Source organism: Balaenoptera borealis (assembly GCF_965194805.1).
Source record: "Balaenoptera borealis genome assembly, chromosome: 1".
NCBI lineage: Eukaryota > Metazoa > Chordata > Mammalia > Artiodactyla > Balaenopteridae > Balaenoptera > Balaenoptera borealis.
The window spans coordinates 128,929,184-128,949,300 of NC_138860.1; the positions used below are offsets into that span (position 1 = coordinate 128,929,184).

Here is a 20,117-nt window from a genome sequence, read left to right on the forward strand (position 1 = left end):
ATCATACTTTTTGAAGAGCTAATATTGCAGTCATATATAAAATCCAGTCTTTAAAATAACAGGCTTCATCTCTTCTATTTCTATTGCTCTTGGGATTTTCTTAATCACTAACTCCGCACATTTATAAAATTCTGGATCTGCAGCTTCTTTCAACATAAATAAGCTCTGCAAAAATATCTGCTATAAAATGCCTCCTGTACATTTTGCAGTTTCTATGAATGTCCTCCCTGCATTTTCAGGGAGGGGTTTCGTTGATCCCCACGGTTTTTGGTGGGTAGAAAATAATTTTGGTTTTAATGTTACCAGAAACCATCTTAGGATTTGCTTAGGAAATCTTTACCTTGTGGCTGATACCTGTCTGCTTGCTGCCTCCTGGAGCTTTGCTGATTGGACGTTACATGTGGGTTACATGTGCATAGCATAGCTCATGGTGACCATATGCTCCGGTAGCATATAATCATATCTTTCATAGCTGTATTAAATCCATCTGGTATGGAGAAAAGGGAACCCTCCTGCACTGCTGGTGGGAATGTAAATTGATACAGCCACTATGGAGAACATTTTGGAGGTTCCTTAAAAAGCTAAAAACAGAACTACCATATGACCCAGCAATCCCACTACTGTGCATATACCCTGAGAAAACCATAATTCAAAAAGAGTCATGTACCACAATGTTCATTGCAGCTCTATTTACAATAGCCAGGACATGGAAGCAACCTAAGTGTCCACTGACAGATGAATGGATAAAGAAGATGTGGCACATATATACAATGGAATATTACTCAGCCATAAAAAGAAACAAAATTGAGTTATTTGTAGTGAGGTGGATGGACCTAGAGTCTGTCTTACAGAGTGAAGTAAGTCAGAAAGAGAAAAACAAATACTAACACATATGCTAACACATTTATATGGAATCTAAAAAAAAATGGTTCTGATGAACCTAGGGGCAGGACAGGAATAAAGACGCAGGCATAGAGAATGGATTTGAGGACACAGGGGGAAGGGGAGACTGGGATGAAGTGAGAGAGTGGCATGGACATATATATACTACCAAATGTAAAATAGATAGCTAGTGGGAAGCAGCTGCGTAGCACAGGGAGATCAGCTCTGTGCTTTGTGACCACCTAGAGGGGTGGGATAGGGAGGGTGGGAGGGAGACACAAGAGGGAGGGGATATGGAAATATATGTATACATATAGCTGATTCACTTGGTTATACAGCAGCACCTAACACAATAATGTAAAGCAGTTATACCTCAATAAAGATGTTAAAAACAAAACAAAACAAATACATAGCTAGTAAGAAGCAAAAGGGGGAAGGTGATATAAAAAGACGAAAGAGATATTCTAGTGATACAATGTATTAAAGCATAATACTAACCCACCTCTCATTTTTAACCAAAAAATATATCAGCTCCTTTGTATAGCAAGTTCAGAAGGAAATTTAATCTTTCATTCAACAAATATTTATTAACTCCTAGTTAGACATTGTACTAGAAGTAAAGATACAGAGATAATTACATCCTTGGTTCTACCTACTCTCAAGTTTCCCATATTCCAGCGGCAGAGACAAGTATGTACAAATAATGAAAACATAGTGCTGTGGCAGAGATATGACAAAGTGGTTAGGGAGCACAGAGGAGGGACCAGTTCTTTAGCCTAGTGTGGTCAGTGATTACTTCCCAAAGGAGGCAACATTTAAGATGAGTCTTGATGTTTTGACAGGTAGTAAGAGTGAAAGAGCATTCAAGCCAGAGACAAAAGGCATTATTAGTTGAGCCATATGAAATTGCCATTTTTATGTCAAAATCATTTAAATATCAGCAATTTCATATGGTTCAGCCAAATATAAAGCCACTAAGATTTGAGAGAGCAGAGGTTATTTGTGAGAGTGGATAGAGGATGGAAAGTAATTTTGAGCAGCTTAGTAGGGGCCAGATTAAGGAGTCTAGATTTTATTTTGTAAGCAATTGAGAATCTTAAAAGGTTTTTCCGATGGATTTATATGTCAAGTTCTGTATTTTATAAAGTGTGGATGGTGGGTCAGTGAGAGCAAGATGCTGTTTGGAGACTGTGGTATCAGTCCAGATAAGAGATAATGAGGCTTCTGCCTAGACAGTGGCAGTGAGATTGGAGAGAAAGAAACAGAGCATTGTAGGATGGAGAATTTTAGGACTTGTCAATCAAGCAGATGTGGAGGATGAGAGAGGAGTCGAGAATGGCAGGATTTGTAGTTCGAAAGAGTGGGTGGTAGATAGAAATAGATAAGGAAAAGAGCAAATTTTTAGAGCTCTGGGAGCAATAGATAGTAAATTCAATTTTGGACATTTGGATTTAAAAATAAGGGGCTAGCACTCAGGAGAAAGGTTAAGGCTCTTCATGGCTGAAGCCTTGGAAACGATGATACAGATGAGATCCCCTTAGATAAGCAGATAGAATTGAAAGATGAGCTGGATCACAAGAGAACACTGAGATTATGCCAACACTAAGATGAAGGCAGACAAAGAAGTGTCCATGAAGAAGACTGAGAAGGAACAGAAGAGTTGAAAGAGGTATGCATGTGAAAGAGTTTTTCTGGAAGACCAAGTGAGAGAGAATTTTAAGGATGGAGTCATTAATAATTATGGTTTCCTGGGAAATTCATGTTTGGGGGTGCTCTGAAAGTATATCATGTATTGTAGTGTTCTGCTTAGTAAAATGAGAACCAATATTAAATATTGGGAGAGTTCAGACTCTAGATACTAGAAAAGCAAAGATATTTTAGACTGGTATAAACCCTTTCCAGTCCCAAGCCTTATTTTTTTTTAAATTTAAGTTTTGCATATGGATTTATATATAATGGTGGTAATAATTTATAGTTCATTTATGTCAAAGTTCCAGTTTTCTGCTTCTCCCTGTGCTTTTCTAAACATACATTCACAGGACACACTCCAAACTCACCCTTTTCTCTGGGGAGTTCTACATGCTTTACAAATGTTGCATAGAGACTTCGCTGGTGGTCCAGTGGTTAAGACTCTGTGCTTCCATTGCAAGGGGCACAGGTTCCATCCCTGGTCAGGGAACTAAGATCCCATATGCTGCATGGTGTGGCCAAAAAAACCCACAAATCCTCTAACAAATGTTGCATAATTCATCTTCTACACTCAGTGCTGTGTTGTGGATAGAAATAATAACTTTGTGCTGGAAACTAAGTTAAAGGGGTTGTTAAGAGACTTGCCAGATAGACAACTTTAGATAGAACCTAAATTCCCAGACTGTGATTCTGTTTGCAGCATGATGAAGCAGGGAAGAATGACTAAAAGCTGCAGTTCAGCAACTTTATTCTTCTAGAAAAGCTCTTAGTGAACACAAACTAAGATGAAGCAATAATAGTAATTTGCTGTCTAAATTTAAGATCAATTTGATGGATCAAAATTCAGAAAAGCTACCATTGAGCTCAACAGAAGTGATGATCAAGAATCCGGGATGGTTCAGAGTTATTTGATGATTGCTAAGACAGTCTTAGGATTCCCAGTTATCGTCCCAAATATTTGCATTAGTTTAGGTAAACTCAAGCCTTTTTTGTGCCCAGCATATTTCATTTTAGCCTTCATAAGTCTTTAGAGAGTATCTCAGCTGCTGTTATTGCTGCTACTGCAACCCTAGAGTTGATTAAAATCTAAAGACAGGCTGCTTCTCCACACACTCTGGCACATTTATCCAGGCACTAAAAGATAAAGTAAGGGTGAAAGTCTGAAAATCTTCCAGCCTTTGAAACAAAGAGCTACTGAACACACACAGCTTTCCCAGCGAAGTATGAACGATAATGCTGGCATGTTTCCTGTTATCCAGCGTTAATTAGCATTAGATTGGAGGTTGTCCTAACTGTGACTCTTCTGGGACTAGCCTGCACAGACATGAAGTTTTGGTAGGCTTGCCAAGTGTATTAATAAGAGAGACAGAAAGAGACATATTAGGTTTGTTGAGTGGCTTGTAGGTAACTGACAGATAGTAGTTGTATTAGAAAGGAATTAACTATAAGTGTTTTAAAATGAGGGGAACAATAGATACAAAGAATAAATGTCCTTAAACTTTTCTCTGGTGTACAACCTTTATTATTTGACTGTTAGAATTACTTAAACTAAAAAGTAAAAGTAGAGAAATTAAATTTCAGGTTATTTAATAACCATCACCCACCTCATTACCTCCTTTCACAGAATATGAAATACTAATTTTATAATTGGATGTGTGTATCTGCTTTTAGATTTTCTTCAAACTCAAAAGGATTTCAGTAAACTTTCTCATGTATGACCTTTGTATACTTTGTTTTCCTTTTCTTATACCGTAATGGTTCTTTCTCTACATTTTTCTTGATCCTGTTTGTCTGATTTTTTTCTCTTTTGCCTTTTTCCTTTTCAACCTTTACCTTGATTCTTCTGATTTTAATCAGGAGCCTACTCCTTCCTCTCATTTTTTTCTTCCTTAAATCTCTCTCCAGCTTATTTTTCTCTTGGTTTTTTCTTGCCTTCAGTTGTCACTTTTCTCTTTGCATCCTTGTCCTTTACCCTGTCTTTGCCTGCTTACGTTGCATGCAATTGACAAGAGCTAGAGACAACACAGTTCAATAACTTGTCACATAGGTTGTTAATAATGGACATCCACACCTAGGAGCGTTCAAGGCCAGCTCTCTTTTGATGTGGCCCTTGGGGATTAAAACCAACAATAGAGCAACCCTTTATGTCCGTTACAGAAAAGACAGATGTTACCGAACCACACTCACAGCAGAAAACTGAAAAATAAGATCTTTGATCTCCCAAAGCTCAGAGAAAATATACTTTTATCAAGTTGCTATAATAAAAAAGTGGAACAGGGCTTCCCTGGTGGCGCAGTGGTTGAGAATCTGCCTGCCAATGCAGGGGACACGGGTTCGAGCCCTGGTCTGGGAAGATCCCACATGCCACGGAGCAACTGGGCCCGTGAGCCACAATTACTGAGCCTGCGCGTCTGGAGCCTGTGCTCCGCAACAAGAGAGGCCGCGATGGTGAGAGGCCCGCGCACCGCGATGAGGAGTGGTCCCCACTTGCCGCAACTGGAGAAAGCCCTTGCACAGAAACGAAGACTCAACACAGTCATAAATAAATAAATAAAAGAACGTGAATTTCTAAAAAAAAAAAAAAAAAAAAAGTGGAACAGAGTGCTTTGAAGACCGTAGGAGAGATAAATATAAGATTTGTTGCTCAAAGATGTGTGAGCCTCCCTTTCTCCTTCTGTGTTAGAAACCATTAGGGAGAAATTCATTCACATCTATTCCAGTCTATGAAGAGTCTTTGTGGAGCCGTAAACTCTCTCCATGCTGTGGCATTTATCTTCACAGTATCCTGGTGACCCAGGAAAACAGATGTTCGTGGGAGACCAGTGGTGCTGATGAAGCAGAACTGGCCCTATTTCATTCTCTTCTGTCTTGCCACCATCCTATTTCAGCCCTCATTTCCCTAACTCATCCTTCTGCACTTACCACATACTTCATTCCAATTTGTTCCCCTTTCTGGTGCCAAATATATCTAACTAAGATACTGCTTTTGATATATTACTACTCTATTCAAGAACTTTCAGTAGAAAATAAACTGAAATTGTAGTCAGTAGTTACCTAATTTGTAAAATGATGTGTTAGTAACAGCTCTGTGTCAACTTTACAGAGTGGTTGTAACAATCCAAATGAGATATAAACGTCAAAATGAGTCATGAACTGTCAAGTCCTTAAACATATAAAATACTGTAACTGTGGATTTCCTTGATAAACAAGTTCAAACTGAGGACTAGTCAGTCATTCTGCTGTATCAACCTCCTCTTGTACTGCTATCTCCCTTTTCCTCTGTTTTTTTTTTTTATTTTAACATCTTTATTGGAGTATAATTGCTTTACAATGGTGTGTTAGTTTCTGCTGTATAACAAAGTGAATCAGCTATACGTATACATATATCCCCATATCCCCTCCCTCTTGCGTCTCCCTCCCACCCTCCCTATCCCACCCCTCTAGGTGGACACAATCTCCTCTATGTTTTGTTCATATTGACCATCTGTCACTTCCCAGGGCAATCCTGGTCTCACCTGCCCTCAGGGCCTTTGCATTTGTTGTTTCTTCTGCCTAAAACACAACCCCCACCACCTCTTTATTTTTTCAATCCAGCTTTATTGAGATATAATTGGGGCCTTCCCTGGTGGTGCAGTGGTTAGGAATCTGCCCACCAATGCAGGGGACATGGGTTTGAGCCCTGGTCTGGGAAGATCCCACATGCCGTGGAGCAACTAAGCCCACGAGCCACAACTACTGAGCCTGCGTGCTGCAGCTACTGAAGCCCGCGCTCCTGGACCCCGTGCTTTGCAGCAGGGGAGGCCACGGCGCTGGGAGGCCCGTGCGCTGCAGTGAAGAGTGGCCCCCGCTCGCTGCAGCTGGAGAAGGCTCGTGCACAGCAAGGAGGACCCAACATAGCCAAAAATAAAAAACAAGCAAATAAATAAATTTATTAAAGAAAAAAGAGAGATATAATTGATATATGACATTGTATAAGTCTAATGTGTTGATTTGATACACTTAAATGTTGTAAAATGATTACCACTGAAGTGTTAGCTAATACCTCCATCCTATCACACAATTACTGTTTCTTTCTTGTGATAAGAACATTTAAGGCTAGTCTCTTAGGAACTCTGAAGTATATAATGCAGTATTGTTGACTATAATCACTATGCTATACATTAGATCTCCAGAATTTTTTCGTTTTCTAACTGCAAGTTGTACTTTTTGGCCAACATCTCCCCACTCCCCACACCCACAGCCCTCAGTAACCTCCATTCTACTTGGTTTCCAAGAGTTCAGCTTCTTTAAATTACATATGCAAGTGATATCATACAGTATTTGTCTTACTCTATCTGACTTATCTCACTTAGCATCATGTCCTCAAGCTCCATCCATCTTGGAACAAATGGCAGGTTTTCCTTGTTTCTGATGGCTGAATAATATTCTATTGTATAGAATTATACCATATCTTTATCCATTAATTCAACTGACAGGTTGTTTCCATGTCTTGGCTAGTATGAATGATACTACAATGAACATGAGAGTGCAGATATCTCTTCAAGATCCTGTCTCATTTCCTTTGGATACATACCCAGAAGTGAGATTGCTGAATCATATGATAGTTCTTTTTTTAATATTTTGAAGAACCTCCATACTGTTTTCCATAGTGGCTGCACCAATTTACATCCCCACCAACAGTGCACAAGGGGTCCCTTTTCTTCAAATCCTTAGAAACACTTATCTCTTGCCTCTTTGATGGTATCCATTCTAATAGGTATGAGGTGATAATTCATTGTGATTTTGGTTTGCATTTCCTTGATGATTAGTGATGTTGAACACCTTTTCACACATGTGTTGGCCACCTGTATGTCTTCTTTGGAAAAATGTCTACTTAGATCCCCTGCTCATTTTTAATTGGATTGTTTGGATTTGCTTTTGAACTGTATGAGTTCTTTATATTTTTTGGATGTTAATCCCGTATCAAATATATGATTTTCAAATATTTTCTCATATTCTGTAGGTTGCCTTTTCATCTTGTGATGGTTTCATTTGCTGTGGGGAAGGTTTTCAGTATGATGTAGTCCCACTTATTTTTGCCTTTGTTGCTTGTGCTTTTGATGTTATATCTCAAAAATTGTTGCTAAGACCAGTGTCAAGGAGGTATTTTCCTTATGTTTTCTTTTAGGAGTTCTACAGTTTCAGGTCCTACATTTAAGTTTTTAACCCACTTTGAGTTAATTTTTGTGAGTGGTGTAAGATAGGGATCGAATTTCACTTTTTTGTATGTGGTTATTTCATTTTCCCAACACCATTCATTGAAGAGGCTCTCCTTTCCTCACTGAGTAGTATTGGCTCCCTTGTCAAATATTTGTTGACCATTGAAATGGGGGGTTATTTCTGGGCTCTCAGTTCTGCTCCATTTATGTATGTGTCTGTTTTTATGCCAGTACCATACTGTTTTGATTACTATAGCTTGGTAATAGTATAGTTTGAAATCAGGAAGTATAATTCCTCCAGCCTTGTTCTTCTTTCTCAAGATTGCTTTGGCTATTCAAGGTCTTTTGTGGTTCCATATGAATTTTAATCAGAAAAGTATGGTACCCACCACCTTTTTAGAGAGTCCTTCCCTACTCTTTCATAGTGTCCTTATTATACTCTTTCATAGTATCATGTTTGTTTCCTTCCTAGCACTTCTGTCACTACCACACAATCTGTCATTATTTTATGTGTTGACCTTTACTTATTTATTGCTAGCTTCCCACACTAAATTGTGAGCTTCATAAGAGAAGGCACCTTATCTGTCTGGCTCACTACTGTATTTATAGTATGTACTACCTGGTACAAAATAGGTACCAAATAAATATTATGAAAATAAAAGAACAGGTTAATATTTTTGACTCTGTAATACTAATCTGGTCTGTTTTATAATTTCTACTGAATAAGGATTCTAGCTAGCCTGGTCTCTTTCTCATCCCCATCAGCCATACTTGTTTTGCACCTTTGTTCTTATACTTCTTTTTGCCTAGAATGGACCTCTCTCCCCAGCCAGTCATAATCTTCTCCATAATTCAAAAGTTTAACCCATCCCTTGTAATTAAAGTGCTCACATACTCTAGCTCACACTGAGCTTTTTCTACTCTAACCATCTAGAGCGTTCCTACTTGTAGTACTTATTTTTGCCTCTACATTTTAAACTGTATTTTTTAACATTAATCTTTTAGATGTGTTTATCTTTTTTTTCTCCTTAAATCATGAAATGAGTATTTGAGGGCTAGGATCATATTCTTCTTTTTTTTTTAATATCTCCTTCCTCCCCCTAACAGTCTTGGTTTACCACCCATCCATCCTGCCCCCCACCCCCCATACACATATCTCACCATAGGAGCAAATAGTAGACACTTAACAAATAGCCATTGAAAAAATTGCTGGGGAGGTTTTGTGAAACCCTGAGGAGGAAGGACTTACATCTGGGGGGAAATTTGGGTTTTCCATGAACTTTTATCTCAGAATGGAAGGAAAGAGGATAGTAGTAGGAACTGACACCCATTATGTATGCTGCGTTGTAATACTTTGTTATAAAAAAAAAAACAGGGACAATTCCTGAACAGAATTGCCTAATATCTCCCAGACTTACTATTAAGATGCTGTTCTGAGTATCGCATATTGAAATGAAAGAGACTTACTGGTATAGTTTGTGATACATTTTATGTCTAATGATTTTTAAAATATATACATTATTTGTTTTTTTCTTTCTGACTTACTTCACTCTGTATGACAGTCTCTAGGTCCATCCACCTCACTACAAATAACTCAGTTTCGTTCCTTTTTATGGCTGAGTAATATTCCATTGTATACATGTGCCACATCTTCTTTATCCATTCATCTGTTGATGGACACTTAGGTTGCTTCCATGTCCTGGCTATTGTAAATAGAGCTGCAATAAATATTTTGGTACATGACTCTTTTTGAATTATGGTTTTCTCAGGGTATATGCCCAGTAGTGGGATTGCTGGGTCATATGGTAGTTCTATTTTTAGTTTTTTAAGGAACCTCCATACTGTTCTCCATAGTGGCTGTATCAATTTATATTCCCACCAAGAGTGCAAGAGTGTTCCCTTTTCTCCACACCCTCTCCAGCATTTATTGTTTGTAGATTTTTTGATGATGGCCATTCTGACCAGTGTGAGATGATATCTCATTGTAGTTTTGATTTGCATTTCTCTAATGATTAATGATGTTGAGCATTCTTTCATGTGTTTGCTGCCAACCTGTATATCTTCTTTGGAGAAATGTCTATTTAGGTCTTCTGCCCATTTTTGGATTGGGTTGTTTGGTTTTTTGATATTGAGCTGCATGAGTTGCTTGTATATTTTGGAGATTAATCCTTTGTCAGTTGCTTCATTTGCAAATATTTTCTCCCTTTCTGAGGGTTGTCTTTTCGTTTTGTTTGTGGTTTCCTTTGCTGTGCAAGAGCTTTTAAGTTTCATTAGGTCCCATTTGTTTATTTTTGTTTTTATTTCCATTCTTCTAGGAGGTGGGTCAAAAAGGATCTTGCTGTGATTTATGTCATAGAGTGTTCTGCCTATGTCTTCCTCTAAGAGTTTGGTGGTGTCTGGCCTTACATTTAGGTCTTTAATCCATTTTGAGTTTATTTTTGTGTATGGTGCTAGGGAGTGTTCTAATTTCATTCTTTTCCATGTAGCTGTCCAGTTTTCCCAGCACCACTTATTGAAGAGGCTGTCTTTTCTCCACTGTATATTCTTGCCTCCTTTATCAAAAATAAGGTGACCATATGTGCGTGGGTTTATCTCTGGGCTTTCTATCCTGTTCCATTGATCTATATTTCTGTTTTTGTGCCAGTACCATACTGTCTTGATTACTGTAGCTTTGTAGTATAGTCTGAAGTCCAGGAGCCTGATTCCTCCAGCTCCATTTTTCTTTCTCAAGATTGCTTTGGCTATTCGGGGTCTTTTGTGTTTCCATACAAATTGTGACATTTTTTGTTCTAGTTCTGTGAAAAATGCCAGTGGTAGTTTGATAGGGATTGCACTGAATCTGTAGATTGCTTTGGGTAGTAGAGTCGTTTTCACAGTGTTGTTACTTCCAATCCAGGAACATGGTATAGCTCTCCATCTATTTGTATCATCTTTAATTTCTTTCATCAGTGTCTTATAGTTTTATGCATACAGATCTTTTGTCTCCTTAGGTAAGTTTATTCCTAGTTATTTTATTCTTTTTGTTGCAATGGTAAGTGGGAGTGTTTCCTTAATTTCTCTTTCAGATTTTTCATCATTAGTGTATAGGAATGCAAGAGATTTCTGTGCATTAATTTTGTGTCCTGCTACTTTACCAAATTCATTGATTAGCTCTAGTAGTTTTCTGTTAGCATCTTTAGGATTCTCTATGTATAGTATCATGTCATCTGCAAACAGTGACAGTTTTACTTCTTCTTTTCCAATTTGTATTCCTTTTATTTCTTTTTCTTCTCTGATTGCTGTGGGTAAAACTTCCAAAACTATGTGGAATAATAGTGGTGAGAGTGGGCAACCTTGTCTTGTTCCTGATCTTAGAGGAAATGCTTTCAGTTTTTCACCATTGAGAATGATGTTTGCTGTGGGTTTGTCATATATGGCCTTTATTATGTTGAGGTAAGTTCCCTCTATGCCTACTTTCTGGAGGGTTTTTATCATAAATGGGTGTTGAATTTTGTCAAAAGCTTTTTCTGCATCTATTCAGATGATCATATGGTTTTTATTCTTCACTTTGTTAATATGGTGTATCACATTGATTGATTTGCATCTATTGAAGAATACTTTCATTCCTGAGATAAACCCCACTTGATCATGGTGTATGATCCCTTTAATGTGTTGTTGGATTCTGTTTGCTAGTATTTTGTTGAGGATTTTTGCATCTATGTTCATCAGTGATGTTGGCCTGTAGTTTTCATTTTTTGTGACATCTTTGTCTGGTTTTGGTATCAGGGTAATGGTGGCCTTGTAGAATGAGTTTGGGAGTGTTCCTCCCTCTGCTATAATTTGGAAGAGTTTGAGAAGGATAGGTGTTAGATCTTCACTAAATGTTTGATAGAATTCGCCTGTGAAGCCATCTGGTCCTGGACTTTTGTTTGTTGGAAGATTTTTAATCACAGTTTCAATTTCACTGCTCGTGATTGGTCTGTTTATATTTTCTATTTCTTCCTGGTTCAGGAACAGAAGGTTGTGCTTTTCTAAGAATTGTCCATGTCTTCCAGGTTGTCCATTTTATTGGCATATAATTGCTTGCAGTAATCTCTCCTGATCCTTTGTATTTCTGCGGTGTCAGTTGTTACTTCTTTTTCATTTCTAATTCTGTTGATTTGAGTCTTCTCCCTTTTCTCTTGATGAGTCTGGCTAATGGTCTATCAATTTTGTTTATCTTCTCAAAGAAACAGCTTTTAGGTTTATTGATCTTTGCTACCATCTACTTCATTTGTTTTTCATTTCTGATCTGATCTTTATGATTTCTTTCCTTCTGCTAACTTTGGGGTTTTTTTGTTCTTCTTTCTCTAATTGCTTTAGGTGTAAGTTTAGGTTGTTTATTTGAGATGTTTCTTGTTTCTTAAGGTAGTATTGTATTGCTATAAAATTCCCTCTTAGAACTGCTTTTGCTGCATCCCGTAGGTTTTGGGTCATCATGTTTTCATTGTCATTTGTTTCTAGGTATTTTTTGAGTTCCTCTTTGACTTCTTCAGTGATCTATTGGTTATTAAGTAGTGTATTGTTTAGCCTCCATGTGTTTGTAGTTTTTACAGATATTTTCCTGTAATTGGTATGTAGTCTCATAGCATTGTGGTCAGAAAAGATACTTGATACGATTTCAGTTTTCTTAAATTTACCAAGGCTTGATTTGCCACCCAAGATATGATCTGTCCTGGAGAATGTTCCATGAGCACTTGAGAAAAATGTGTATTCTGTTGTTTTGGGATGGAATGTCCTACAAATATCAATTAAGTCCATCTTGTTTAATGTATCATTTAAAGCTTGTGTTTCCTTATTTATTTTCATTTTGGATGATCTGTCCATTGGTGAAAGTGGGGTGTTAAAGTCCCCTACTATGATTGTGTTACTGTTGCTTTCCCCTTTTATGGCTGTTAGCATTTGCTTTATGTATTGAGGTGCTCCTATGTTGGATGAATAAATATTTACAATTGTTATATCTTCTTCTTGGATTGATCCCTTGATCATTATGTAGTGTCGTTCTTTGTCTCTTGTAATAGTCTTTTTTTTTTAAATTTTTTTTTAATTAATTGATTTATTTATTTTTGGCTGTGTTGGGTCTCCATTTCTGTGCGAGGGCTTTCTCTGGTTGCAGCAAGTGGGGGCCACTCTTCATCGCGGTGCGTGGGCCTCTCACTGTCACAGCCTCTCTTGTTGTGGAACACAGGCTCCAGATGCGCAGGCTCAGTAGTTGTGGCTCACGGGCCCAGTTGCTCCGCGGCATGTGGGATCTTCCCCAACCAGGGCTCGAACCCGTGTCCCCTGCATTGGCAGGCAGATTCTCAACCACTGCGCCACCAGGGAAGCCCAATAGTCTTTATTTTAAAGTCTATTTTGTCTGATATGAGAATTGCTACGCCAGCTTTCTTTTGATTTCCATTTGCATGGAATATCTTTTTCCATCCCCTCACTTTCAGTCTGTATGTGTCCCTAGGTCTGAAGTGCGTCTCTTGTAGAAAGCATATATATGGGTCTTGTTTTTGTATCCATTCAGCCAATCTATGTCTTTTGGTTGGAGCATTTATTCCATTTACATTTAAGATAATTATCGATATGTATGTTCCTATTACCATTTTCTTAATTTTTTGGATTTTTTTATTATATGTCTTTTCCTTCTCTTGTGTTTCCTGCCTAGAGAGGTTCCTTTAGCATTTGTTGTAAAGCTGGTTTGGTGGTACTGAATTCTCTTAGCTTTTGCTTGTCTGTAAAGGTTTTAATTTCTCCATCAAATCTGAATGAGATCCTTACTAGGTAGAGTAATCTTGGTTGCAGGTTTTTCCCTTTCATCACTTTAAATATGTCCTGCCACTCCCTTCTGGCTTGCAGAGTTTCTGCTGAAAGATCAGCTGTTAACCTTATGATGATTCCATTTTATGTTATTTGTTGCTTTTGTCTTGCTGCTTTTAATATTTTTTCTTTGTATTTAATTTTTGCCAATTTGATTACTATGTGTCTCGGTGTGTTTCTCCTTGGATTTATCCTATATGGGACTCTCTGCACTTCCTGTACTTGACTGACTATTTCCTTTCCCATATTAGGGAAGTTTTCAACTATAATCTCTTCAAATATTTTCTCAGTCCCTTTTTTTTCTCTTCTTCTTCTGGGAGCCCTATAATTCGAATGTTGGTGCATTTAATGTCCCAGATGTCTCTGAGACTGTCCTCAATTCTTTTCATTCTTTTTTCTTTATTCGGCTCTGCAGTAGTTATTTCCACTATCTTATCTTCCAGGTCACTTATCCGTTCTTCTGCCTCAGTTATTCTGCTATTGATTCCTTCTAGAGAACTTTTAATTTCATTTATTGTATTGTTCATCACTGTTTGTTTGCTCTTTAGTTCTTCTAGGTCCTTGTTAAACCTTTCTTGTATTTTCTCCATTCTATTTCCAAGATTTTGCATCATCTTTACTATCATTATTCTGAATTCTTTTTCGGGTAGACTGCCTATTTCCTCTTCATTTGTTTGGTCTGGTGGGTTTTTAGCTTGCTCCTTCATCTGCTGCGTATTCCTCTGTCTTCTCATTTTGCTTAACTTACTGTGTTTGGGGTTTCCATTTCGCAGGCTGCTGGTTCATAGTTCCTGTTGTTTTTGTTGTCTGCCCCCAGTGGGTAAGGTTGGTTCAGTGGGTTATGTAGGCTTCCTGGTGGAGGGGACTGGTGCATGTGTTCTGGTGGATGAGGCTGGATCTTGTCTTTCTGGTGGGCAGGACTGCATCCGGTGGTGTGTTTTGGAGTGTCTGTGAACTTGGTATGATTTTAGGCAGCCTCTCTGCTAATGGGTGGGGTTGTGTTCCTGTCTTGCTATTTGTTTGGCATGGGGTGTCCAGCACTGGAGCTTGCTGGTCGTTCAGTGGAGCTGGGTCTTAGCATTGAGACAGAAATCTCTGGGAGAGCTCTCGCTGATTGATATTATGTGGGACCAGGAGGTCTGGTGGTCCAGTGTCCTGAACTTGGCTCTCCCACCTCAGAGGCTCAGGCCTGACACCCAGCCAGAGCACCAAGACCCTGTCAGCCACACAGCCATGTATGTGGGGAGTTTCTTTCCTTTTGGGAAGTCTGAGGTCTTCTGCCAGTGTTCAGCAGGTGTTCTGTAGGAGTTGTTCCACATGTAGATTTATTTTTTATGTGTTTGTGGGGAGGAAGATGATCTCCACGTCTTACTCCTCCGCCATCTTGCAGGTCCCTCCTTTAATTTTTTTAAGTTAAAAAAATTTTACATTTACAATCATGTATTTAATACCTGTATTAAGCTTAGTCATAGCAAAATTTTAAATGCAAATAACTTATGAACTTGAACAAATATATTCCTATATATTGCAGCCTTGCAGTGGTTATTATGTCTTCCATGCTATGTGTTTTTTTTTAAAATTATGGTAAGAACACTTAATTTGAGCTCTCCCCTCTTAACAAATTTTTAAGTGCCCAATACAGTGGTGTTAAACATATAGGCACAATGTTGTACCACAGATCTCTGGAACTTATTCATCTTGCATACTTGGAACTTATTGCCGTTGAATAAGTGACTCCCCATTTGCCCCTCTCTCCTGCCCCTGGCAACCACCAGGGGTTAGATATCTCAAATTAGTAGAATCCTGCAGTTATTTGTCTTTCTGTGATTGGCTTACTTCACTTAGCATAAGTTTCTCTAGGTTTATCCACGTTGTCCAAAGGAATTGAAATCAGGATCTCAAAGACATATCTGCACTCCCATGTTCACTGCAGCACTATTCACAGTAGCTAAGATGTGGAAACAACCTAAATGTTCATTGACAAATGAATGGGTTAAAAAACATGGCATATACATGCAATGGAATGTTATTCAGCCCTAGAAGAGGAAGGGAATCCGACCATATGAAGAATGGGATTTTAGTAGATGGGGTTGAGATCCACACTGGGGCACTTTTCATAGTAAAAGGGAGCATTGCTAATTGTTACTTCAGGGTAATAGGTGTAAACCCTGGCTGTTTCCTACAAATTGGGACATATGATATCCCAGGAGGATGAGTCTAAAAGGACCATGAACAGAGAGCCCTGAGTGTGGTCAAGGGAGATTTCATGGTGTATTCAGTGAGTGAAAAAGTCCAAGTTGGTTGAAGCACATTGAGATGAATAGAGGGAGAAAAGCTAGAAAGGTAGTCTGGGGCTTGAACTAGGATTAAATCTGTAGGTTCTTAAACATAAAGCTAAGACATTTGGAAATTATTGAACAGGTGGTGGAGAAGCACTGCAATTTTTAAAATAATAAAGTGACATTGTCCCCTATCAGTGGTATCAGTGATGTGCAGAATGATTTGGATCAGGCAGAGACTACATGCAGGAGCCCAATTAAGGGACCACAGTAATAGTTTGAAGAGAGGTTAAGAGAATGTGGACCAATGTGGCAGCAGGAATAGAAAGGAAGGGGTGGATGAAAGACACATCAGAGAGAAGGAATCAAGAGAACTTATCAACTGAATATGAAAGATAAGCAATGAAAAAGGGAAAGTCAAAGGAAACTCCCAGGACTTCAAGTTGAGGTGACTGTAGGCATTCTGTACTTGTGGGTTAGAGATAGGAAGGAAAGGGAAATCTGCAAATGATTATATAATTGGGATCCTATTCATATTGCAATTTGGAAAAATAGATGTAAGATAGCAATGGTACTTCTAGTTTAACTTTTGAAAATACTTTTACGCCAGGACAGCTCAATCTGAATAAAAATTTGAATAACTTTCTTATAACGTGAGTGTAAGCAGCTTGTTCTGAAAAAATTGGACTTTGATTTGGAGGGAGGGTAGGGGAGAGGGTTCAGGTATATTTAATCTTCTTTCTAGAACTCAGTGGGATGCAACCCATTTTTAGGTTAGTACAGTGGTTCTTATAGTGGTTCTTACTGTAAAAGTGAAAATGGACCCAACTGAGGAAAATGTACAGCTATGACAGGCCTCTAGCTAGAACATGATTCAGAATGATTTTAAACCATGAGCTTGTATCACCCAGTTACCTCAATAGCTATCTTAAGAGTATTCAAAATTATCCAAATTAAATACTTGGTTTTTAAAAAATAACTCATTTTCTACAGAATACTTGGGATTGTAAAGATACCTTGAAATCAAAGAATCAATGATGATGTGCTGTAACTTCTAAAATTTGAATTAAGCTTCTGCTATGTTTCTGACTCCCAAAATGGTGCCCAAGCTATATTTTATATTTTCTTCATATTCAATTTCCCAATAATTTTCTAAGCAGTGAATTTTTTCCAGTAGGGAATATATCTGAGGAAGTGGGGAGAAATAGATGAGTTAATGGGGAAAAAAATGACAGATAACTGTAATTATCTGAAAGCGCGCGCGCGCGCACACACACACACACACACACACACACACACACACACACACACACCTATTTTTAAAAGAAAAATTTTTAAACAGCAAAGGGAATCAAATCACTATAGGAAAAATTTCAGAAATAAGAATGTTTCATCTAGAAAAACTTTCCTGCTTTTTGAAACTCTTGAATTCTCCATAATTTTCACTTTGTTCAACATTATTCCATGCTTAAATAAAATGAAATTAACCAGTCTGGCCATGGGGTATCGGCTGCTATTTCTCTAAAGCAGAGTTCCAGAAAAGCAAAGCAGACTTGAATACGTTATCCTGCCTAGTCCCAGAATAGAATCCCCAAACATCTCAAGGTGTGAGTTACTGAGAAATGCTGTCCCACTGTGGTGAGAGACTGCTGGGGGAAGGGGTAGAGAGAGGTTGTGTGGGTACACAGTAGCCCCTGGGGCTGTAGTGTGTCCTTGGCACCAAAAAGAAAGAGAAATGATAATGTAAAACCCCACATGGAACCAAACCCTGACTGATGCCATTCATCAGGGCCAGTAACCGAGGAGTGTGGGTTTTACTTTTTAGAAATTGGGGGGGGGGGGGGTTTCTGCTTCTTTCCTCGTGCTCTGTTTTTAAGTTTCTTTTATTCATCTTTCTAGTATGTTTTTAAGTTTCTCTGTGCTTCTCTCTGTGCTTACTACATAGTATGAGAAGAAAACGTTATAATACTATATGATATTGTCATTATAGTATATATTATATACAATGTAACTATGTAGATATAAACATATTATAGATATAATATTACAGGATGCTGGCCAGCCTGTCTGGGGCTTCTGGTTACATCCCTGTCTCCTTGGTAGTTACCATTACATACAGGGCTTTGACAACTTCAAGATTTCTAGTAAAAACATACCACTGTTCTAGTTTTCTCTCCTTTAGTTCCTCACCTGCAGGCATTCGTTATTAGGTATCAGGCTATTTAGCAACTGCCCTGACAGGATGAGAACCTGATCTTGAGTAGGATGTGTCAAAATGCACACGAGCTAGATCCTCTCCTCACCTCCATCAGGTTTTGCCTTCAATGGTTGTTAACCAAAGAAAACGAGGGTGCCTGTTTTCTTCTCTTTTTATTATTCTCATAATTCTTCAGTCCCAATGAAATTTAAAATTCCTGGGTTGAAATTAGACTTAAACAAGTGATAGTTTGTTTCTGCATTGACTGTGATTAGCTTTCCCTATGATGGATCCATTTCCTATTGTGAGGTAGAGTAATAGGATGTGTGTGGAGTTTTAGATATGGCTAATTGGAATCTTTCTAGAAAGTTGTAATCATATTAGAATAGCCACTAAATGAAAAAGTTTAGGTATCGGAGACGTAGATATTTGTCTGCCTCTCTAACTACCTCTCTCTCATGGAGGTCTCATGACTTACATAAGTCAGCTTACCTCACTACCCCTAAAAAACCAAAGTTATGTATGTGAGAGCAGTAAAGGTATAACAGGGTTTTATCAATGTGTAAGGTATTACTGTGTCTGTTACTGTACAATTATCATTCGTTATTATTATTACTACCACCACTAAAAATAGAATGTAACTTCTGCCTGCCTGTGCTAAAAGACTGGACCATATCCATATGCCCTCTAGAACAAGAAGTTTTTGCTATGAAAATTCTCATGCGCATCTTTTAATCCTGTCAAATAGGTCGATCTTTTTCTTTACTAATAGATTCTTCATTAAGTTTCAAGTAAAGAATGATTGTATTGTTTCATACTTTCAAGACATAGTTTTGACCTTCTAGACCACTTATGAGCTGAACAAAATTTAATATTAGAAATAGGAAATACTTTAGTTGAAAACCTGAGTATCCTACTGGATACTGGTTTGACTTGTGATCCCTTAGAAAATAACCAAGTCTCTATGAGCTAAAATTTCTCTAAACCTCATTTCACAATATCCAGCTTTCAGAATAGCTGGAAAATTACCGTTTAGACGCATTTCATTTCTTAATGCATTATAGACATTGTTGTTCAAATAGTTGCAACTCTATTCCTCATAGAAAGCTTATGTAGTCAATCCTTTATTTAATAATAGTACCCTTTAAATGTGCATGTAGAAAGATAATGGAGAGAGAGGGGAATGGAAATGGCTAATTTTTTTTATTATACCATGTATTGGGAAGCATGAAGAAAATCAAATAGCTTAAATTACAATTTCAAATAAAAAATAGTTTCTTGATGTTGGTGTACTCTAACCTCTAAAAACATTTTACAAATAAAGAATCAAGAAAATAAATACTAACAGCTCTGGGGAAACTTCCTGAATCATGGAACTATAACCACTCCCTGCTGCTAAAGTCTTTGATTGCAGAAATGCATCCGATCTACCTTTCAGAATTATTAGGTATAAAATGGCACATCACTGTTGTTATTGTCTTTTTCTCCCTTCTTATATTTTTTTGCACTGAACAATAAGTTATTTTGTACCCCTTTTAATTCTCCCCCCCCCCCACCTTCTAATACTATCACCTTGGGGGTTAGGTTTCAACATAGGGAATTGGGGGAGACACATTAAGTCCAAAAGAGGGAGGAAAACGGATGCTATGTGAGTCTTCTCAGGACGCTTTTAACTCTTTATTCCTTTTTGTCTTTAGGAGTTGTACAGATGTGCTGTGCTGCATGATCTTCATACTGTTCATTATTGCCTACATTCTTTTAGGACTTGTGGGTGAGTAAATACAGGTATAGAAGATATTTAACATTTGCTAATTAAATAACTAAGTCAATGCCACATTTTTAACATTAATCATTTTCTTCCAAAATCCTTCTTATTATCGATTATTATATTTTCTGGAGGGAATGTACCTCACCAGGACTCATTGGGTAGCAGATGCAATGAAAAATAAACACAAAGCAGTTTATCCAAAAGCAAGCCTAAATTACTTAGGTAAATACAATTATACAGAAGAACAAAAAAACCTTATGGTTGCTTTTTAATCATTT

The 20,117-nt window shown here is 37.9% G+C and overlaps 1 protein-coding gene across 4 annotated transcripts in view; it reads left to right on the plus strand.

Annotated features, from left to right (window-relative positions):
- The window catches only part of SLC44A5 (solute carrier family 44 member 5), a 356,753-nt gene that overhangs the window by 236,291 nt on the left and 100,345 nt on the right, over positions 1 to 20,117 (plus strand). For all 4 annotated transcript variants that reach the window (XM_082355240.1, XM_082355241.1, XM_082355239.1 and 1 more), the window contains one exon: positions 19,769 to 19,842. In XM_082355240.1, the coding sequence (XP_082211366.1) occupies positions 19,769 to 19,842 (74 nt within the window). The remainder of the gene's footprint in view (positions 1 to 19,768; positions 19,843 to 20,117) is intronic.